Consider the following 13,611-nt stretch of genomic DNA (forward strand, 5'->3'; position numbering starts at 1 on the left):
ACCTCCTACTAAAACAAATTTCACTTACACTCCTACCAACCTGAAGGAGGGAATAATGTACATATGCTATGACAGAATAACACAAAAACCTGCACTTCTATCTTAAAGCAACTTTGGCCATACATGCTACAAAAATAAAATAGAAGACAGAGCCAAAGGCTATAAGCAATATGATATTGGAAAAGTCATGATGGTGAAGTCCCAGGTGACTGAAAAAAGGAAAACATTGCACCCATTTTTAAAAGGTAGAAAGGAGGAGCCCAGGAACTACTGACCCATCAGCCTCACATCTGTGCCTGGGAAAATCATGGCACAGTTCCTCCTAGAAGCTATGCTAAAACACATGGAGGACAGGGAGACAACTTGAGACAGGCAGCACCCTGCACCAAAGGGAAATCCTGTCTAACCAGCCTGATGGCCTTCTGCATGGAGTGAAAAAGGGAAGGGTTACAAATGTTATCTCGACTCTTTAAAGCCTTTGACACAGTCCTGCACAACATCCTTCTCTCTAAACTGGAGAGAGATGGATTTGATGGGTGGACTGGTAACTGGCTAAGAAATTGGTTGGATGGTCATATCCAGAGGGTAGTGATCACTGGCCCAGTGGGCACCAGTGCCAAGTCCCTCAAAGGTCCATACTGGGACGAGTGTTATTTAATACCTTCATTGGTGGTACAGAAAAAGGGATGGAGTGTACCCTCAGCAAGTTTGCAGACACCAAGCTGAGCAGGGAAGGACACACCTGAAGGATGGGATACCATCCACAGGAACCTGGACAAGTGAGCACTTGGGAGTCTCTTGAGGTTTAACAAGACCCAGTGCAAGGGGCTGCATCTGGGCCAGGGCAGCCCCAGCACCATTCATAGGAATGAACAGATCAAGAGCAGCCCTGCCCAGTCCAGCCTGGGGTGCTGGTGGGAGAGAGGCTGCCCATGAGCTGGCAATGTGCACCTGGAGCCCAGAAAGCCAATTATACCCTGGGAACAGGCTGCCCAGATCAGAGGAAGACATCCTATCCTTGGAAGCAAAATTTCAGATCAGATTGAGTTGAGCTCTGAACAACCTCATCAAGTTAAAGTTGCTCCTGTCCATGGCAGGGGTGGTGGACAAGATGACCTTTAAAAGTTCCCTTCCAACCCAAACTACTCTATGAATCTATGACATGGCAACAAGGGATGGGGGAATAGTTGTTCAATGACTCCTACAATATAAAAATTAGAGAGTACTCAATTAAATCAGAAATAATCCAGTTTATCACAGGAAAATTCAAATTTTTTGAAAATAATAATAGACGGTGAACTTTTAGAGTTTGCTGCCACATGGAGCTGTGGAAACAGTCTCAAATGGGTTAAAAAATGTGAACAGGTGAATTCACAAACAGGCCAATAAATGCAGCAAAAAGGCAGAGGTGGGATTCTACCTCCCATCCTTATTCATCTGGTGGCAGACACTGAGGAAATGGAATTGAACCAGTAAGCACCCAGGCTTCCATCACTTCTCAAAGTAACATCATCTTTGCGTGACTTTCAGAGACAGAATACTGGGTAAGAAGCATAATTCTGGAGGGCTGAAGGCACTATTGGTCATGTTAAAATTTACATTGTTTTCACACTGTTAGATTAAAAACAATGCTTATGGCTGCCAATGAACTGTGTAAAAAGGTGGGGGCTGATTGTCAGATCCCAGCATTACCTCATGGAAATGTGATATTCATAGATCAGCTTCTGGACTGCAGTGCCTACCCCTGTTCCCTCACTGCCCCCCAAAAATTTAGCATTGTCTAAGTGAAGGCAACTTGATCCCGTACAGCAAACAATTCTCTGAAACAGACAGAAATCAAGTAGAACCAACTATTTACAAATAGATTTTATTTCTGAATTTACAATGTTTAAAACAAAATATATCGGTATTTAGCTATTTCTAATAAATGCAAAAATACAAAACTTCCATTTCCTTTCAAAGTGCAGAAACATAAATTATAAAACGGTAACTTTACAACATACAATGTTATTTCTCACTGTTTTTACTATCAAAACAGATTTGTGAAACAAGCACCATAATTTATCTTACAGAAGACTTTTCATCAAAGCAGCATCACAGGGCAAAACAAGTAGGACATTAGTATGGAAATGTAGTAGCAAATCTTTTAATATTTTAAATTATATTAACTGTTATAAATTCTTACAAACAGTAAAAAAACTGTTCTATTTTTCTGCAATAGCTTTACCATAAAGCCGAATTTTAATTGGGCCATATTTGCTTGTCAGCACAACGAAGACATCTTCAAACATTCCTTCTACCTTTGGCTTGAACTGGACTGGCACAGCAATGTAGTGACAGGATCTAAAAAGGCAATTGTGGGCATAGAAATTGTTAATAAACAAGTAAATACTACCTGAGAGACAAATTCTTGTCTAGTTTGGATTTTCACCCTAATGGTATACTGGATGTGCACCAGATCATCAAGTTTAGTTTTATAGATTTGATTATCTATTTTTCTTCTAAAGGGCTTTGATCTTCAAGGTCATTTTTTCCTTCTGATTATACAAAGCAATACAATACTTTACTGCTGCTTTACCTTGCTAAGCTTGGTCTGCCTCTTGGAAATATTGACAGTGCATAAACTTTATTTAGAGAAAAATGACTACATTTCTTCCCTTCAAACACCACACAAGTACACTAAGATTTCCAAGTCTTTTCTGAAATCCATGCATTTGAAGGCTACTAAATCCTATTACTTTTAATTGCCTCCACATTAAGAAATATTTTGTTGAATTATTGTAAATCAGTACATCCATCCTCAAACAGCATTTTAGAAATCTTACACCATTTTTCCTCTTCTATTTGGATTACATAAAAAACATATCAAATGTAATGGGTATCTGTGTTAATTGCCAAAAGCCTAGACTGAATTACTTAAAAATATAAGCTGTAAAAGCAATAGCTGAAAATTCTGAGTGGCAGTCTATTGGATTCCATGGCATCCAATAGAAACATCCAGCTCTGAAACAGGTGGCGGTAACAGGCACAAACTAAGGAATTATAGAACATCCCCACTTAGTAGAAACAGAAAAGACAGTTTTGTTTGCTTTGACTATTCCTTCAATTTCCTTTCCTTAAGAGTGTATAGTACCGTCCAAAGTCCTCTGGCATGTGCTTATTTCTCCTACTTTTTCTCACAGTGTTCCTACCTTTTTGTACTCCTTTTCTCTACACTAATTTGAGCTATCATAATCAGTCTGTGATTTTACCCTTCTACTCTATCCCTTACTCACATCTGAAATCATAACACCTGCGTTACACACAATTCTCATTTGCTGGTATCATCCTTAGTGCTCAAGTAACCATACCAGTACTTTTTTCCCCCCCCAACAACGTCCTGGTCAATCAAATAAGAGCATACACATTTAGAATAAAGACTGGGATGCTACTGTATTTTTTCGTCAGGTGAATACAAAAATAAAGTACTGATTGTACCATAGTGAACTACATCCAACACTGCACCAAAGGAATACAACCAAATCAGCTTCATGTCTCATTCTTGACTGCCAAGTGCTGTATAACAAATCTGGCAGTGTCTGTCTTTTTAACCATCTATGATATACAGGCTGAAGATATTTACTCAGCTCATTTAACAGAAAATCAATTTTTTAAAGTGAAGGATGTCAGTATGATTATTTAATCTGTAACTTGCATTATGTTAGAAAACATAAATATTAGTAGGAATAGAGTGTGAAGCTGCATATAACTAGGCCACCTGAGAATTTACAGAAGTAAAAGTAAATTCAGTAGAAAGCCAGAGGAGATGCAGAAGTCTGTATCATCTCCAAAAAATATATGTATGCTCCCTGATACATTACATAACACTTACTCAAAAAGAACAATATTACCATTCTCAAACTTACACTTTATCAAAAACTTAACAGTATGTTAGGTATTGCTCTTTCAAAAAGATGGCCACATCTGGCTGTCAAATTTTAATTTCCAGTATATGTACCATATGGCCTGAATGGTACTGAGGCAGAGCAGTTCTTAGCAAAGACAACCATATTGAATTCCTCTTGATCTCTAAATTCAGGTGTCCATTGGGTAGGTGCTAAACACATTATTGTTCTTCCCTAAAAGCAGAGTAAATCAGACATCATGTAGACTGTTTTGTAATTCTCACAACTGAGAAAAGACTCATCACACTTGCTTCCATTTCATTTTCTCAGCTACAAGACTGGAAAGTTCAGACTTCAAATGTAATAGCTCTTTGGGCTACTCCATAACATAAATGTTCTCAGAAATTAGGCAGTCTGGAAGATTTTTCTCAAGTACAGTAATAAAAAACTATAGTTTCAGGACAAGCAGAATTCTGCTGCAGTTAACTCTTTTTCTCTTAAAACACCCCTTTTATTTCAAACTCTTCACTATGCCAGCACCTCAGTTAGTCTCTGATTAGTGTATGGCTTTTACAGATTGTTGCATCAGTTTCCAGTGATATTTCTGAAAAGTCAGGCATGTCTGAAGTCTGCTTCACAAACTAATCCTCTAATCCTCAAAACACAACACTGCAGTAAGATGAAAAAGAAGAGTATGGGCAGTTAGCCCAGCGTAAGTCATAGTAACCAGATGGTTCATCAATGAACAGTGACCACTGACACCCAGAAGGGTGGCTGCTGGAAACAAAAATAATTACTGAAGGGAACAACTCAACAAACAGCTTTACCTTATAGTAGTATTTGGAAAATATACTATTCTGTAATCAGATGGCTTTTGAAAGCAGTAAAATTGGAACACTTTTGCTCTCAAGCTTAAAGTAGGCATAGCAACCTGGTAGTCCTTCCAGAAACAGGAATTTGTCATTTTTTAATGCTTTATTCATACTTTTGTATCACTTAAGAGTCATATTGTTAAAAGTATTCTCCTTGCAGTAGAAGAAATTCTAGTCTGTCAACAAATAGAACTTTTTTGGGTGTAAATTGGAGACAGAATTCCACAGCAGAGCTGTGTATACTGGTACTTGGGATTGCATAATCAACTGAAGAACTGGCAAAACCACTACACCAAATTCTGAAGGACAAGACTCTTGATATTAGATACAAAGTTTCACTTTCTTTGTCTAGATTTAAAAGTTGATTACACAGGATTACTTTTAAATTTGGCCCTCAAAATTACGAGCATCCAATAGACCACATTTAGTACATTACAATTTTTTGGCAAAAAACATAAAGGTAGATGGTACTTTCTACTCTTATACTCTTATTTACAGACTAATATTTCAAGTTCCTGCAAAGAGTCTTTTCATCCAATTAGTTTTGACCATTACTTCCTCAGATGCCAAGTTTAGAAGGAAACAGTTACCGGCAGCTTTACTGATATCCTCTTTGATGCTATTCTTGAATAAAAGCCTTTTAAAACACTTCTAACACTTTTTAAAAAAACATCTATCCAAGTCAAGCAAATCTTCTGTGCTTTATGCTCATAAATGGGAGAGCATTATGTTGACTTCAGAGAAATTATTTTTTTTAAATAGGAAAGGCTAGTATTTACAACCAAAGAAAAAACTGCCAAAATTACTAGGAAAAAAATAGTAGACTGACTTTTAAACTTGTTAAGTCTACTTTAGATAAATGCAGTAGGAGTGCATAATCTCATGCAGAAAATATACCAAATAGTTTCTACAGCATTCCTCAAAAATATTTTTGAAATATCAAAGTATCTTCTAGCGAAATTACTATTTTTTTGTCAAGGATGTCTAAATCAAGTCATCCCGTCCTTTGTGTGCTGCTGTACAGCCTCAGACAGATCCAGGTAGTTGTCTTTATTTGAATAGATGTTATCCTGGTCATTACCCCCCCAAAAAACCCTTCTGTGTCTTCTCATGTGAAATATTTAATAAAAAGATGACATTTAAATTGAAGCACTAACACAAGCCTAAGAGGGGTTACAACACTTGGCACTGAGAAGTGACCTTAAGAATACCTTGAATACCTCTGGCTAACACCACCACAGCCCTGTCTCTGTGATAAATGTGGGGCAGATTAGGAGGCAGAATATCTAATTCCATTTACTATTTGCTCACAATTTCTGCTCTCTATAGCCTTAGCTCTCCTGTGTTTAAAATGGGAACCTGTTTAAACACTGAGAATGTTTGCTACCACTTCTAATGAAACAGTTGCATTTCTGCTTCCTGACAATCCCACTGTTGCAGATGAGCATGTGAGATGCTGCACTTCTTGAAGAGATGACTAATACCACTGGCACATACTTGTAATGAACTCCACAGATGACTGGGTTTTTTTTTAGGGATTGCTATCACTAACTCAAAAATTTCTTTTATGCAGGTAAAATGCTGAAACAGTTGGTATGACCAGACAATTCCAGTGGCTGCTGAAACCTTGTGTTTGCAGAGAATCTTTGATGCAGCTCTGCAGGTTTGTCAAATTAGAAGCATGATGAAGGCAATTTGCTTGGTCTGTTGTGCAGAAAGTATAAATGGAAGGAGTGACTTGATTGTGCACAGCATGCCAAATGATCACATGAAGCATTAGGCTTAACATTAAAAGCAGCAGCACTGTTAGAAACAATTTGCAGTGAAGAAATTGGCAGATGCAGAAATAACTGTGTGGGCTCATTCTGTTTCGAACAGAGATTAGAGAGTACAGTTTAACCAAAAAAAAAAACCAAAAAAACCCAAAAACAAAACAAAACAAAACAACCAAAAAAGCCTCACAACCCCCTCCCCCCACCAAACCAGCAACCACAAACAAAAGAATCCAGAATATTTATATGTACATTTTAGCACTGTACATATATAGAAGATATTTATCTTACTGAATTACTTGGTTAATTTTTTTGTTAGGAGAAAATGTTAGCATATGCATTACTCACCTTAGAGAGTATTTCAAGTGCCTGATGTAGAAAGGCTCCCTGGGACTTACAAATTTCAGCTGTAATTTAATACAAAATGCTTAAAATTGCACTATATTTAAGTCCATCATATTCAATTTATGACATGTGTAAGATAAATCAGGTCATTTACAAATACAGCTTTACACACACCCAGGGTTTAAAAATAGAGAATGCCCACATTTTGAACAGTAAAGAAAAAAACTAACCTCAATATTTTGAATTAATTTAAAAAATTAAAATCAACAAATCAGAATAACAAACCTATGCAAACTATGATCTACCATACTTTACTATTAATATATTACAAATACACTCAGTTATTCAGTCAGATAAAACAGAAAAATTACACATCAAAATTCTTCAAATATTGATTTTTGGTACTAGCAAACTAAGACGTCCTATTGCAATCTTTGTCAAGAGTAAAAGAGAAAAAACCAGTGCAGTTGAGCAACTGAAAGGACTTACAAGTATCTATTTAAGATTAAATCTGTCAGACTCACCATGTGTGTTGTGCGGGAGTTATTCCGCAAGTGCACCTTTAACGTGCATGCTTCCCCAACTCTGGTTAGAGGAAAAACGTAGACATCTTCTGGTGCATACACCCCTTGAATGACCTCTTTTTGTCTGATTTGAAAAAGGAATTTAAGATATTAACATTTCTGACCTGTATGATCAGTGTATGTTGACTGCATACTTGAAGTAACAAGTGTATTTTCTGAGAATAAATCAGAAAAAATGGAAATATCCAGAAAACATCTACTCTCTCACTTCAAGTTTTGTAGGCAAGATATTTTAGCTAGAAAGAATAATGAAAGTATCACTCTGGCATAAATATACAGGAATTTCCTTATATGTACTTTCACAATCTGAATTTTTCCCCCATATGCTTTACCAGAGACCTAGAGTCTTATCTAAGATTGCAGATTTGACCAATTGTTTTACTCTCCTGCCATATTCACATCATCCCATTGTAAAAGAACTGACAATTAACTTAAGACTGAACAGCAAGGTTAAGACATGCAGTACTTCGTAGTCAATTGGAGTATCCAAAAGGCAAATATATAAAAAGCATAGACAAAATTCTACTGCCAAGACCATTTCATTCACCACAGCATATCATAGTTAGACAACTTAGAAACTCAACTGAAAACAAAAAGCATGGAAGATTGAATAATACAAAGCCACCAAGAGTTTTTGGCAAGTCTGTTTTTTACAGCTGCTTATTCTAACATAGAATCATAGGATCATTCAGGGCAGAAGATATTCAGATGGTTTGTAGCCCAACCTCTTGCTCCAGTCAGGGTCATATGTGAGGTCAGAGCAAGCTGACCAGGTAAATCCCAAAACCATTTGAGGACAGGGACTGCACAGACTCTCTGTGAAGCCTGCTCCACCCCACAGATGTCCCAATGGTAAAAAAGGTTTTGGTTGTGGAGTTGGGTTCTGCTCCCTCACCCCCTTGCTCAGCTGCAGACACACTCTTGTCAGGTTTTGTCCATACATACTTTATTCTTTTTGGTTGTCCTTCAGGGTAAGCTTTCCTTTCTTGTGTAACTACAAGCTCAGTTTTCTTAAGGGCACTTGGAGAAGATTTCACGACTGGCGTTTCATTTTCTGCTTTAGTACTCTGTTGGCAAAACCAGAGAAGATTGTAAACTGCAAGTTCAAAAGTACTTAAGTATTTAGGAATGTAAGTCATTCCCCTAACCCAATGCAAGACTTTTTATTTCAAGAATAATCTTTCAGGAGCATGAGAGTCTGGATCATCATGATGGAAGCAATTAGTTAGGAAGACTACATCAACAGGCTTCTGTGCTTTACAAATATTTATTACAAGACAGTTCACAACAAACTAGGAGGGCAGGTGGAATCTCAAAAAGGCTGCAAGGAACCAAGATTTTACTAAAAGCCAAAAAACGCCTCACTTCCTCTGCAGATATTATGCCCACATGCCTCAAAAACAACCAAGTTGGCTAAACAACTACTCAGAAAGAAGGAAGACATAAGTCAGCATTATAATCTGAATTCTTAAGACAGCAAAAAGCTTGGTAATAATTTTGTAATATGAACAATACAGCCTTCTCAAAGAAAGGCCTCTCCAGAGAGGGAGAAACAGATAATGCACAATATGGTATTTTCTGCATTCAGAAATTTGGCCAAAATATTGATCATCACCAAGACCCCCATTTAGGGTATTCTAACACAGGGAGACCAGATCACCCAATGGGAATAACTGGACAAATAATCGATTTCAAATTCCATGTTGCTTAGTGAATCTTGCCAGATATTCTTTGGAGTCCCCTTGGGTCACAACATCTTAAACAAAGTTAAAGAACCAAAAGAACCTCCTACACTTATGGTTGTACAACATTATGTCAATTTTTGAAATGGTGCTGACGTTTTAGACAAGCAGTTGATTCCCTGACGCAGGGAAGATGAAAAAAATAGATTCATCTTCAATAGAGCTGCTATGACAAACTTGTCTTTTAGACATTCATTTCTTCTATTGAAAGAGCTGCTAATCAGTCTGTCAGAAATAGCAGCAGCCATAAAAAAAATTCTTAATCTTATTTTAAAGAATGTATTTTTCAGTTGCAAATAACCCATGAACCCCAGTAGAACCTGATAAAGACAAGAAGGGATTTGCACATGTGTCGTTTCAAGAGCTTTTATTTTTCCACATAGTGAAAAATAGTGGACATCATGCCTGTTATCATTCAAATTCTAATTTATCAAAAGGCAATTTGACTGCATGAGAACAAGGTACATTATGGAAAATGATCAGAAGTTACCCCAGTCTTGATAAGGGAATCTTGAAATACTGATTGCTTTACCACAGCCTGTACTGACTTTTGCTGTTTCAAATGAGAGCAGTACATTAACATTCCAAATGGTTACACTTGAGGGCTGCAGTTCCAAAGACACCTCAGGAACACAGAAATTTATATACCTTGAAAATCTGAATTATTTTTCTCACAGAGTTTAAAAAGGTTTTCCCTCTTCTCACTTCTGAGATACACAAAGATAATGAAGCTCTGTGCTGCTGATACTTTCAAACTTATTTATTGTTACTTATGTACATTATTTAACTTTTTAAAGTACATAAACCATGTAAATTAAAAAATGGCATGCATTCAACATTTGTAATATCTTAAAAAATAGCAGGGGTTCTTTATCAAGTCCTCAACTTTCTAGATGCTAAAGGAGCAGTCAGGACTTTGCTGCTGTCTCAGCCTTGTGGCAGGTGCTTGCCAGTTCACCCAGAAGAGACTGATAGTTAGACCCAAATACCAGTCCAAGACTCCTGTGCACAATATTCATTTTCAGCTCAATGATCTTCAAAGAGCCCCCAGGAGCAGCTCCCAGCAGCAGGAGCAAATGTTCCTCAGGAAAGGACAAAACTAAGTTGGAATGACCAGCACTGAGAGGCTGGGGCTCAGAGCACACAGAGAATCCCTCCTTCCTCTGTCTCTCAGACTGCTTTCAGAGACATGATGAGCTGAACTCCTGACTACAGTTTCCAATGGTGAGGACTGCAAACACATGTAGAGCATAATCAAAATTATAGTCAATTAATTTGTCAGGAAAAACATTAAAGTGATATGTGCCACTGATTTTCCTAACTTAATGTTCTTTTAGCTCCTTACTGAGCTCTTTCAAATTTTTCATTTCTTCTGAAGTGGTGCTATAAATAAACATCACTCAGTCACTCTGAATGACAGTCAAGTCACTCTTCCCCCCTTTATTCTATCAAAAGTCACACTAACCACAGCTGTAGCCCTCTGCCTCAGCAAAGCCACCAGATTCCAAGTCCTTTTCAAAGTTTTAGTTACACTGCCTAAACTCTTGATCCCAAGAAGATAACAGATTATGATTCACTTGTCTTGTCTTCTCAACTAAAAGCTGCAATACTAAATGTCCTGTGTTGATCCCTCTTCTGAACAGATGTTCCCTACCTAGTTGATAAATACAGTACTTCCTTTTCAAATCTTTCTGAAAATGATCATGACATGCATTTCAAGTATTTTCTACTAACTTCTCTCCCATGTGCACAGATGCTATCAAGATCTAATTGTTAACAAAAAAAATCAAGAACAAATCTGACACAGTAGCAGTTTGAAAACATTAATATCAAGTCATGCAGCTCAAAGATTTCCACAACTCTGACAACTAGTCACGTTTTAAGAAGAGACTTCCTTAAAACTCTAGAGTTCTGTTAAAGAATTAATCTTCTCCACACTTCAACTAGCTTTAAAAAGACAAATGATTTAGATGTTTTCCTCATTTTCAGGAAAATTGTGACCAAAGAATTTGATGAAATTTACATAAAAAACCCTCTAAAACCAAACATTATACAGAAAAAAAATCAGAAGTTGTTTAATATTAAACCTTTTTACAAGTACTCTTTCAACACAATTAATTTGGAAAGAACAAGGAACCTACAAAACAAATGTAAGAAGGATAAGTAAGGTTCTTACTACTGAAGCATGCTTAATACTCCAAAGAAAGATCCCAAATCTTTGAGTGGACTTCTTAGAAAAATCAAGTCAAACCTTCTAAAGAGGACTGCAAAGCACAGATAGCAATCGTGCCATACTGAATGTAGAAAGCTCTTCACATTCAGCTTATTTAACTAACCATTATAATTAATTCTTCCTTATGGTAATAAATCCTCTGTCCTAGGTAAATTCCTCTTGTATAGATGGGATAAAAAGCAAGGTAAGGAGAGAAAGCACAAAAAACCAGTTGCAACTCCCAACCCACTTCTTCCAAGCCTTACTATGAAGTTTGAGCTGAGGAACAAAAGCGGAGCAAAGGGAAGCTCAAACCCAGTTGCTGCCATGTATAAATTTCACAATTATCCCCACCTACATTGTTACTCTGATAAAATACTGAAGCAGGTTTTATTAGAGACACAAATACCCATTTGCAAGATGGATATTTGAAAATTCCAAAACTACACTGAGTTATGTATTATAGCAAAGGTCAGTTAGTCAACTACTTATTTACAAAAATAAAACCAGCAAGGAAAATAACAAACAAAACTGACAGAAATACCTTTGTCTACAGAAACAATTCCCATAGAATGTAAATTTATCTCTAGTCTCTTTAAATAACAAACAGTTTTATACCATAAATGGCAAAAGATAATGCATTATCACATAAGGAAAAGGAACCTAAGGAAAAAAATACAATTTAATCCAGCAAAATACTAGCAGGGTTGAGTTTTCCCAGAATATACCAATGTATACATGAAAGAGAGGTGTATAGTAAAATCAGATGTTATCAAAAATTTGAGCTCAAACAGTGTTTATAGGTCTTATATACTCACATTTCCAGAAAGCTGAAATTTTAATTTGTATTTCCTGCTTGGATTTCCAACTGAGTAATACTCAAGGTCCCAGAACTGGGAGTAATCTCCTGTATCTCTAGGTGAAAAAATTACAGCAACCTGCAAAAAAAAAAAAAAAAGGAAAATTTTGCAGAACACAAATAATCTTCAGGTTCAGGATCTTCACAATTTAACCTGTACAAAGTTATGGTTCAGCCAGCACAAAATTTACACACTACAGAACACACATGACACACACAGGTGATCTTGCAGAAAACTATGCAAACTAGCTAATCCTCCTCTGCCCGCAAGTGGAAAAAATGGATGAAATATGTTGTGCAATCAGTTTTGAACAAAACTTGAGTTCAGTTTTTGTGCAATTGTGCAAGTGCTGGCACAATTACTTCTGTTAATAAAATGGAGAGAAAGGGGACCAGGAAGGGAAATATGTGCACCTGAAAAAACTTCCTTCATCTGGCAACTAAGTTGTGAACAACTCAACTCCTCCATCTCCAAAACTGAAATTCCTGCACTACAATTATTAGAAAGCCTAAAATTTAAACCTACTTGCAACCTATGAATTCAATCATCCTTAAATACCACCTATGTAACAATGGCTTGTCTCCATATAGTGCTGTACCAGGTTAATTCACGAATAAACTTTCAGAACTGAGGTTGAGGGAAGAAGAGAAAGAGAGCAGCAGATTAGAATAGATCACTACAACTACATCTCATTAGCCAATCATAATATCCACTGCAAAAAAACCAGCCAGCCATGATAGCACTGTACCTTATCAGCTCCAGCCCACAGCCTGGCATGCCAATGATGTAAATGTTATTCAAATAGGCCTGAACAAGGATTGCTAAGGCAAATACAATTGTTTAAATTCAAATAATGGCTTGCAATATTATGAAATTACTATGAAACTGGTCAGGAGTGGGTTTTTTATTCTTGTAAATAGATTACAAATTACATCTCTATGGAAATAATTATCCATAACAATGAAAAGATAGGTTTTAAGGAAGATGAAAAGATAGAACTCAAGTAGCATTATGAGAGAAGATGAGGGAGGAAAGGACCCTTATAAATCCATTCAGTCTATCCGTGGATGTGCTTTATAATTGTGGTTATGAAACCCTCTACTGGCCAGGAGATAAAATTGCAAGTCAAATGAAACCAACTTTAGGAGCAGACAGCTGTCCCTGAACAAGTATAGCAAAAATGCTTCAAGGAAGGGAATCAGGTGCTTACACAAGTTTTGTAAGAACGCAGGATTATTTGCCATTTTCTTCTGGAATTTTACAAAACATTTAAAATAATTTTCTCTTCTGAAATAATTTGTCCTTAAAAACCCCCAAAGAGTAACATAAACACACCACCA

General features: G+C 36.8%; 1 protein-coding gene across 1 annotated transcript in view; it reads right to left on the bottom strand.

Moving 5' to 3' along the window:
• Nucleotides 1–1,851: 1,851 nt before the first annotated feature.
• CEP192 (centrosomal protein 192) overlaps nucleotides 1,852–13,611 on the bottom strand; it is a 76,398-nt gene continuing 64,638 nt past the window's right edge. Inside the window, exons 51-55 of the mRNA XM_059469139.1 lie at nucleotides 12,230–12,349; nucleotides 8,403–8,524; nucleotides 7,398–7,521; nucleotides 6,877–6,935; nucleotides 1,852–2,343 (exon numbers count right to left, since the gene is read on the bottom strand). Of these exons, the coding sequence (XP_059325122.1) occupies nucleotides 2,205–2,343; nucleotides 6,877–6,935; nucleotides 7,398–7,521; nucleotides 8,403–8,524; nucleotides 12,230–12,349 (564 nt within the window). The 3' untranslated portion in view covers nucleotides 1,852–2,204. The remainder of the gene's footprint in view (nucleotides 2,344–6,876; nucleotides 6,936–7,397; nucleotides 7,522–8,402; nucleotides 8,525–12,229; nucleotides 12,350–13,611) is intronic.

Source organism: Ammospiza nelsoni, chromosome 1 (genome assembly GCF_027579445.1).
Source record: "Ammospiza nelsoni isolate bAmmNel1 chromosome 1, bAmmNel1.pri, whole genome shotgun sequence".
Lineage (NCBI taxonomy): Eukaryota > Metazoa > Chordata > Aves > Passeriformes > Passerellidae > Ammospiza > Ammospiza nelsoni.